The 8,835-nt window shown below is 50.5% G+C and overlaps 2 protein-coding genes across 3 annotated transcripts; both read right to left on the bottom strand.

Annotated features, from left to right (window-relative positions):
* Positions 1-5,137, bottom strand: LOC118506273. Of its 2 annotated transcripts, XM_036043186.1 has the most exons (6): positions 4,815-5,137; positions 2,927-4,727; positions 1,418-2,767; positions 931-1,329; positions 762-852; positions 1-428 (listed from the first exon to the last, which is right to left on the bottom strand). In XM_036043186.1, the coding sequence occupies exons 1-6, from the start codon at positions 4,832-4,834 to the stop codon at positions 325-327; spliced, it is 3,765 nt and encodes a 1,254-aa protein (XP_035899079.1). In that variant the 5' UTR covers positions 4,835-5,137; the 3' UTR covers positions 1-324. The 2 variants fall into 2 exon arrangements, with proteins under 2 accessions (XP_035899079.1, XP_035899078.1); XM_036043185.1 differs by having other exon boundaries at positions 1,418-4,727.
* Positions 5,138-5,511: 374 nt separating this feature from the next.
* LOC118506274 (nicalin-1) lies at positions 5,512-8,365 on the bottom strand. Its single transcript, XM_036043187.1, has 4 exons — positions 7,919-8,365; positions 7,601-7,788; positions 6,587-7,393; positions 5,512-6,511 (listed from the first exon to the last, which is right to left on the bottom strand). The coding sequence occupies exons 1-4, from the start codon at positions 8,085-8,087 to the stop codon at positions 6,020-6,022; spliced, it is 1,656 nt and encodes a 551-aa protein (XP_035899080.1). The 5' UTR covers positions 8,088-8,365; the 3' UTR covers positions 5,512-6,019.
* Between the last annotated feature and the right edge of the window lie 470 nt (positions 8,366-8,835).

The raw sequence follows: 8,835 nt of genomic DNA, 5'->3' as shown, positions 1-8,835 counted from the left end.
TATCGTTTCGCCCCAAGGCAATAGCATAATTCATTCATTTATTCCAATTTATTAACACCAATCAGTTCGGGGTGGGGGAAATTATGCACAAAAACAGTTAACGACACACACACAGAAACACATCTCGAAACGGCACTAATCACCAAACCCCGGAAAAATGGTAAAAAAAGAAGAAGATAATTTGCATATAGTTTTGTACTGCTGTTGCCAACCCCACTTTTCGCCGTGGTCGAATGGCAAAAGCGGTTACTTTTTGTTCTATTACTCTAAATCATTAACAATCCTCCTAGCCCATGGTGCCCGTCTCCTCGTACCGGGCGCTTGCTATTTGTTGCTACGGTTCGTTTGTTCACTCACTGGCTTTTCACTGGATTTGATCATGAACATGAGCGACGTGTCCGATCCATTCACAATATGATAGTTTGAACCTGGATGTGCGGGAGAGAAACAAAACCAAAGGATGTGAAGTTAGTAAAAGTACGTTTGTTTAAACCATCACACACGTGTCCATTTGTTTCAAAACAATGCAAGGCAGTTTAACAGAGAGCAGGGTTTGCCAGATCGAAGCATGGATCGTCCGCATATTTAAAACATTAAGCGATGCGAATAAGCGAACCCATGGACACTCACTTTCCGCTACAGAGTTGCGCAAAGGGGGTTTTTACTACTACTATTATGTAGTGCATCGCCAACAGTGCATTGTTTTTAGACATGTAAACACTTTTAGATGAAAACAAAACATCAAACTTGTTCCTGCTTACCGATCGGTATCATCAAAAAATCGCCTCCAACAGCCTTTACGGTTACTTCGTTGATGGTGAATTGCAACAAACCACTAAGAATGAGAAATTTCTACAAGAAAACGAAACGAATAGGTACTTAAATATCATTGTGTCCAACAAGAATGACCCGAGCCAAACGATCACTTACCAACGAACAGCGCTTTGTGCGTGTGGGTCGCTTTTCCACTTTGGGCGGAAATCGTAGAAAGCCAAAATTGTCCCCGTTGGAGTAGACGTAGAACGAGTACTCGATGCCGTCCTGCTCCTCGAATACCAAATGCTCCACCGACAGATGGGTAAACCCCTGCAGCTCCACCATCGGTAACGCGGGCGGCCGGTCCTGTTGCTTTTCCATCAGCATCATCATCCAGTCAAGCGTTTTCCGCTTCTCGGCCAATATATCGCTACGATCCGATGCTGCCGTTGCCGGTGCGGACGTATACGAACACGACGGTTCGGGTTCTGCTACGGCGTGTTGCTTCTTCGGCACCTGTTTTCCCCGTAACTTCTTCACGGGTGGTGGTGCAGGGCCAGTTGCATCTTCGCTCTGGAAAAAAAACGGGAACAGTTATTAAAATGAAGAAATTATTGTTTTTTTTTTGGGCTGCCAAAGCACCCGCCACCCGTACACCTACCGTCATAACGGCGGACGAAAGACCCGAATCGGTGGACACACCTTGCGGGAGGCTCGGATTGTACGAATCGCTCGTTACGGAACGGTGGTCGACCCCCCGTTTGGACGATGGTCCCGGTAGCTCGTCGTGCACCGGGATGGTCGGTACGCGAAATCCATCCTCATCGAACGTTTCCCTCTGGGTTTCAAACTTCTTCCTTGATCTACCTCGCTCGTTTGTGCTACGCGCCAACTCGACACTCTGTTTCTCCTCCGGCACCGGCTTTGGAGGCACGTTCTCTTTCAAAACTTCAGCCTCCTTCCTAGCAGCCGAGGGCTTGCTCTCGTTCTTCGCCTTCCTGCCCCTAGCTTTGGTCGGCCTCTCCGCCAGCTGATAGTACTTCAGCACATCCTTTATCGTAGGCATCACGTACTTCGGTGCATCGGTTTGCAACGTGTTGGGATTGTTGCGCAGTATCTCGGCGGCAAGTCGCCGATTCCGGTGGCTACGGCGCGGACCTTCGGTTTCGATTTGGTGCCGTAGTTGGTTGGAAACATTTTTCAAATGTTTCTCCATCGTAACGTCAGACTTTTCCAACCGTTTTTTGTTCTTGGCCGCGGTTCGTTTCGGGGCATTCCGCTTCGATTTACCCCTACCCGGAGGAGCGCTTTGCTCCTCGGCCACAGCATCACCGTGCTGTTCGTGCTCGTGGACTTTCGGACGATCACCCTTTTCGTTCTGCTCTTCGTTTTGCTTCTCCTGCACGGGAGATTCGATGGCGGCCCGGGCCGGCTGTTGTTTGCTGGATTCGGGTTCTTCCGCATCCGGTGCACTTGTGTCGCGTGTTGCCCTGTTTATGGTGCCGACCGATAAGCGGTGCACCGGAACTACCAACGGTTTAATCTTATAACGCGGCAGATTCTGTTGAGGCTCCTGCTCGATCGGTGTATCTTGCGTGGCATCTTGAGTCACTGGCAGTGGTTGCGGCTCATCGTTCGCTTCATCTTCCCGCTGTGATTCCGCCACTTCTTGGGCAAACAGCTTGCGCCGTTCCTTGCGCTGTTTGCCCGCGGCCTTAGCTCGGACACCAGCCGTTTCGATCGTTTTTAAATACATTTCCGCTTCGGCGTCCACCTTCGGCTTGGTGAGGCGTCGTTTGGAGGGAATGTTTAGTGTGGTTCGTCGTTCGTGGTTGGTGTCGCCGGCATCCGCCAGCTCGGAATTGACACGACTGTGGATCATATCGACCGCTTGTATCATATCCAGCGGTACATGATCGTTCGGCGAATCTACGCTCACGATACGCTCTGCCTGGTGCACATTGGTTAGTGTCACGCTAAGGGATGGTTTGGACATTTTCCGCGGCGAAACCCTTGGCATCCGGTCGTTCGTGCGGCCATCGCTATCATCTCCATCGCTGCTGCCTGCTCCACCGCTGGGTTCTTGCTGCTTCGTCTTACGCGTCAAATCCGATCGCTTCGATTCTGGGACTTTGCTTTGGAATGGTTTGGACATTTTCCGTGGCGAAACCCTTGGCATGCGGTCGTTCGTTTCGACGGTCGAATTTCGGCGCGAAGAGCCATCGCTATCATTTCCATCGCTGCTGCCTGCTCCACCGCTGGATTCTTGCTGCTGCGTCTTACGCGTCAAATCCGATCGCTTTGATACCGGGGCTTCCGGTGCGGGTCGTTCAGCGTTCAAGCCATTCCCCTGCTCCACCTGGTTCCTCTTACGCGTCGAATCCGATCGCTTTGATGCCGATTTTTCTACGTTCAAACCATTCCCCTGCTCTTCCTGCTGCTCCTGTTCATCATCACAAAACGCTGACGGTGGATCGAAAATTTCCATCATAACCGTACGCGGCGTGTCGATGTTGGTGATCGAACACGATTTGTTGATTGTGCGCTGAGCAACCGGAGGAGGTTCACGGTTCTCTAGCGATTCGTCCACCTCCATCCGTTCCGACACCGAATCATTCCAATCGTCCATCAACATATTAACCACGTTTCCGTTCGTACGATTATTGCACCGTTTGGGCGACTCGTGCAAAGCATTCTCATCCCATTCTTCGACGGCATTCGAGCGTCTGCTTCCGAACAACCGTCGAGAGTGGTGCGCATTTTCGTCCTCCTTGGCCGGTTTTGCTGGACTGTTGTTTCTGACCGCTTCATTTAGCTGCATTTCGTCGCTTTCATCCGACGTCATATGCGCATCATCCGACAAGGGTGTCATTTCCCGCACGGAAACCAATTGCTCGGAAAAGCTTACTCTACATCTTGGCGACGCATACTTACTCTCCCGGATCTTCAGAATGCTTCGCGACGGTGTGGAAGCAACGGGACTACGAATGTCAAGCGCACGGTTCGATTGACCCTGTCGAAGCTGTGCCAGCGCCGGTACGGCTAGATGGGACCCTTGCGTCAACGAGAGTCCGCGCAACGGAGTGCTCGGAATCCGGGGTGATTTTCGCACGGGGCTAGGTGTTTCCGGTACCACAACCATGCAATTCTCGTCCGATGCCGGGGCAGGAGGAGTGTGTTCGCGATCATTTCGATCCATGCCGTCCGGTGCGTCCTGCGTAGCGGGGATCGGGGTACGTATGGCACGGGCATAGGTAGCGGATGGCCCCGGGACCACGCATTCTCGGTGGTTCTCACTTCTCGTACGCTGTACGCGTTGCAGCGGCGTTCCATGCTCGGCATCCTCATAGATGGGAGAAATCGTTTCCCTCAGCTCAAGCAAATTTTCGCCCCGACGCTCCGAATGTTCACCCGCGATCGGTGTACTCGATGCCAGCTGGGACGCACTGTTGCGAAGCAATTCCATCTTCGCTTGATTTTCCCGTCTGTGCCTCTGCAACATGAGATCTCGCTGAAGACTGTTAACCGAGCTTTTCCGAACCGATGGTATCGATACCATCGGGCTTACGTGAACCGAGCTTCTACCGGGAGCAATAGTGATGCCGTTTGAAAGTTGCCTTGGCGAGTTGCGTGATGGTGAATTGTCAGCCACTCGGCCCGGGCTTATAAAGGACGGTGCTCTGTGTTCGGCCACGGTCATTTCCGACAGGGGTTTGACCATCACGACGCCGACCCGTGCTTCCGTACTGCTTTCGGTGTCGTTGGTGCGTGCCGGTGGTGGTAGCTGAACTGGTTGCAAATTATCCAGCCGAAAGTTTATCTGATTGTCCGACCCATCGAACAGCCGCCCGCGGTGGAAATCAGCATGCCTGCGCCTGAAGTAGTTGACGATTCCGATTCCCGTGTCCGAGTTGTCCATTCCCGTCTCGCGCATCAGTTCTTCCACATCCGATATTCGGAAATTGGGACGTCTGTCGGAGGACATTACGCACAGGGTTATCGAAGTAGACTAAATCGTGATGAGATGCGCGATGCAAGCAAAAGGGGCAAAAACTTACTTGTCAATCGTAGAAGCCATTGTTTTCTTTGGTTTGCTACACTTCTTGTAATCAACCTAACCGGTACGTGGTGCCACTCTTCCCAGGATGCGCGGTTTCGTGTGCGCTTACGTTTCGCAAACTATCGCGCTTTGATCGAACAATTCACACGTTCTGCACACCGACGAACACCAGGTGTTCGATTTTTAGCCATGAAAACTGAATTTTGTCACAGCGCGTCTATTTTACTTCGCTTTTCTGTATCCGTATATAAACACACAAGCGAACAAAACGCTGGCGTTGCTGCCTTCGCTTCTTCGGAAATTGTCGTTACAAAAATATAAACTGACAAGCTGTCAAACATCCGACACGATTGTCCGACAACTGAAACATATGACGGGGTTTTCGGAAGTAGGCCCGATGTGTGTGCTTTTTCTGTGATGAATTAGTAGATTGTGTACATTTGTACTACTAAATGATTAAAAAAGTGGCTCACTAAGTTTCCGGCATAGCTTTAAACCTGTCGTTAATGTAGTTTCAGTCTCGCGTCTACGAGTATAAACGCAGCTGTGAAATATTTCAAACGCCATCATGGCTACCAAACAAACCGTTGTTTGTTTTGAATTGAATTTAAATTGACCAAATCAAATTTTACTCTCTTCGCCCTTGCATATTCGCGCTGTAAAATCACTCAAAACCATGAGCCATGCAACAAAATCGAATGGCTATTAGATTTGTTTGTTTTTTATTGTATTTGCTCGGGTTTTTCACACGATTCACTTGAGGTTTAACCATTCAACGGTTTTGTTTTCGGTAGCAGAAGGAGGTGCCTAGCCTAGACGAAACATGGAAATAAACGCAAGGGAAATGCAATCTCACCCAACCACCCGCCGAAAGGGCTTCGAATTTCTATGTACTCAACTTTCTACCGACTAGTGTAGTACTGGGTAACGAAACGATATTATGATCGCACACACGCACAACCTACGCCAAACGAATGAGTGAAGCAAAATTAAATGATATTCCCCGTTTCCCGGGCAAATCCTACACACTACCAACTGTGGTAAAGAAATGCTAATGCAATTGAGTTTCAACAGGGGGGGGGGGGGCAAATGGAACCAAAAACAATGTACTCTACTCGCTGCTACACTTCACCGTAACTACCCGTGCTCTTAAAAACGATTGATGACGATGTCGCCCGCCCGTGTGCCCCTGGCGCGCACCATTCAGTTTACTTTGGTTTTAGCTACCGTCATGCGACACACGAAACCGTACAGCCTCGGGAAGTGGAAGATGGCAAAGTACACCGCCGTCAGGTAGGCGGCAATCATAAACGTGAGGAACAGATCGAAAATGGCCGGCTTGACGTTGTAGATGTTCAGCAGCGCGTCCCGATCGTCGTACAGCATAAAGTCCGGTTCGCGGGCGTCCGGCTTCTCGTACGTTACCTTCACGTTGCGCAGGTACTTTTCGAACGCATACTTCAGATCGTTGTTCTGCTGCGTCGAGCGGATGTGCAACCAGGGCTTAATCTGCTCCCGGCTGATGGCCATCGAGCCGGTAAATATTTCTCCCGCTGCACCGTCCTCGGCGGGCACGTTGTAAATGTGGCTGGCCAGCGCTTCGGCGATAATTTTCACATTACGTTCCAGTGCGTCCAGCTGCTCCTCCACGGTGTCATCGTCGAAGATGGTGTTTCGCATCGGGTCTTTATGGCTCTGAAAAAGGGGGAGAGCAATGTTATCGTACCGGGGAACCTTAGCTATCTTAGCGAACCGCTACAATATACAAACCTTTACGTTGGAAAGGGTAAAGGCCGGCATGCGCTTCATGCTGAATCGTTCGTGTTCCCAGGCGAGCAGTGTGTCGGCCAGATTTATCTTCTTGTGCACACCCTCCACGCTCACATTTCCATACCGCTGGGCGACGGTACGCAGCGTCTTGTAGAAGCTGTTCATCGAACTACCCTCCTTGGGCGGTTTGGACACGTGCATGTATATGTTTTCGTTCGCCAGCAGTTTGCCGATCGTGTCGAGACACACGACAAACTCCGCGTGCTGTATCTGCACATTTTCGTCCAGATTCGAATCGAGCCACTTCTTCATACCCTGGAAGTTGAGCAGCAGGCCCGATTCGGACACGAGGAATATGAGCCGATACTTTGGAATACTCGCATGCAGCTTGCTAAACAGCTCGACCAACGTCAGCAGTACGGCCACGTCCGCATTGCTCTGCCGGGTGTTGGTCAGCCCGAACGTGTCGAGATGGGCCGTTACAATGATTAGCGGCAGCTTACTGTCACCGTCCAACGCTTTGCCCGGTTTCAGTGGTGCCAGCTCGCCCTGAATGATCGGTATCTTGGATTGTTTGTTGGCGGTATGCGATGCACCGGACACCACTATCTGATACCCGTTGGCGGATATCGAGCCGAATATTTCGCTGAATGCGGATTCGCGTTTCTGGGCGCTTTGCTTGTGGTCGCGCACCGTGGTACGCGTTACCTCATCGATGATGCCATTCAGCTTCGGGTCGTACCGGGAGAAGTACACCGGAATGGGGACATCCTGCACCATCATCGCCTGCTCGAGCAGGTGAATGTGCTGTTGGGGGGGGGGGGGGGGGGGGAAGGGGGAAAGGCAAATCAGTATAGAAGCCACTGATAATACAAGTATTTTTTCTAATTCAATTAGTGCACTCGCGAACTCGCGGCAAAGTGAAAGTGCCCTAGCCTTTACGCCTAATTGGTTTAGGTGGATTTTCTCCTTAAGAACGATCGCAAACGGGTCACCCCGCAGTTCGATATTTACCTGCTTGTCCTCCAAGCTCAGGGCGGCCGTATCTTCCGGCAGCAGCACCACAAGACCACCCGCCTTGGCGCGAATTTCCCGGAAATGGTCGATGGTCATGTCCTGCAACCGGGTCAGCACACAATGCCGGGACGTTTGCCATGTGTAGAGGGATTTGGCTTCCAAATTCAACGCCGATGCACGGCAGCCTGAAGCAGAAGAAACCCAGCACAGCACAAACCCATGTTAATAGTCTAGTTAATCAAACATTAATTTAGGCATCCGCCCCTAACCTCAACCCCGGGGGGGTCGGTTTGGGGAGCAGAACTGTCCTCTTACCGTACGCGGTCCCATGAACATCGTACTGTGACATCCGCTGGACGCTAAACTCGCTCGCAGCCAGCACCGGATTCGACGAGCAGATGATCAGAATCGGAAGCGTTATCAGCAGATAGTACGGCAGTCCGCCGCGGAACAGATCCGCAAAGTTATCCGCTTCTTCGAACATTTCCCCTCGTCAGGTGTCGTATCTTCTGGCGGTCAACCCTCCCGGGAGTGGGATGAAAACTATATTCGGCACTAATTACGGTCGGCTGGTGAACCCGGGGTACAGTGCGGCACTGCAGAACCGTGCGCTCGGGGAAAACGTTGGAAGCCAAATGTGGCCGGTTGTTTTCCGCTTTCAGTGAAGAAAGTGCGAAAGAAAACTCGTGCCGTGGGAAAAACTGAGGGATAAATTGCCCATACAAATGATAAAACCGACAGGAGACAGTCGGTAATAAAAAAAAACTGAAAACGGGGAACGAAACTGTCAAACAAAATGACAGTGCTGCAGAGGTGTCATGCGGGCCCCTTTCGAACGATTTTGAATCGACCGTTGCAAAGAAATGCTACGTGCCACATCGTAAATAAATGAATGAATGTGATTAAATGTATGCGGGCACTGTAAATAGTATAATAAAACTCACAAAACACGATTACGATTATCAAAATTATAATTAGTTTGATCGAAAACAACAATAAAAAGATATTTGGCTAGATTTCCTTGAGCACCCCATATTCTAGGAATCACTAAAGAAAAGCATTTTTCTTTGGCAAATAGGCTTCAACCCACCTGTACTAAATAAAAAGCTTCATCTGTTGCAGCAGATGGGTTGTGTGTGTGTGTTTGGATCCAGGACTCGTATTTGCACACCACGTCCGTTGCCTTGGTGATACCCACTAAACAAATGTTTCCATGTTTACATGCTTGATTT

This window comes from Anopheles stephensi, chromosome 2, assembly GCF_013141755.1.
Source record: "Anopheles stephensi strain Indian chromosome 2, UCI_ANSTEP_V1.0, whole genome shotgun sequence".
Lineage (NCBI taxonomy): Eukaryota > Metazoa > Arthropoda > Insecta > Diptera > Culicidae > Anopheles > Anopheles stephensi.
This window is presented reverse-complemented; position numbering and strand designations above follow the sequence as displayed.

Bases quoted from the DNA above. Each gene is read 5' to 3' on its own strand.
- LOC118506273 (XM_036043185.1), bottom strand. From the start codon at position 4,834: ATGGCTTCTACGATTGACAA. The intron at 4,728-4,814 runs GTAAGTTTTTGC...GTCCTCCGACAG, and splicing joins ATGGCTTCTACGATTGACAA to ACGTCCCAATTTCCGAATAT. The intron at 853-930 runs GTAAGTGATCGT...GTTTTCTTGTAG, and splicing joins GCACAAAGCGCTGTTCGTTG to AAATTTCTCATTCTTAGTGG.
- LOC118506274 (XM_036043187.1), bottom strand. From the start codon at position 8,087: ATGTTCGAAGAAGCGGATAACTTTGCGGATCTGTTCCGCGGCGGACTG. The intron at 7,789-7,918 runs GTAAGAGGACAG...CTTCTGCTTCAG, and splicing joins TGTTCATGGGACCGCGTACG to GCTGCCGTGCATCGGCGTTG. The intron at 6,512-6,586 runs GTTTGTATATTG...CCCCTTTTTCAG, and splicing joins TTACCCTTTCCAACGTAAAG to AGCCATAAAGACCCGATGCG.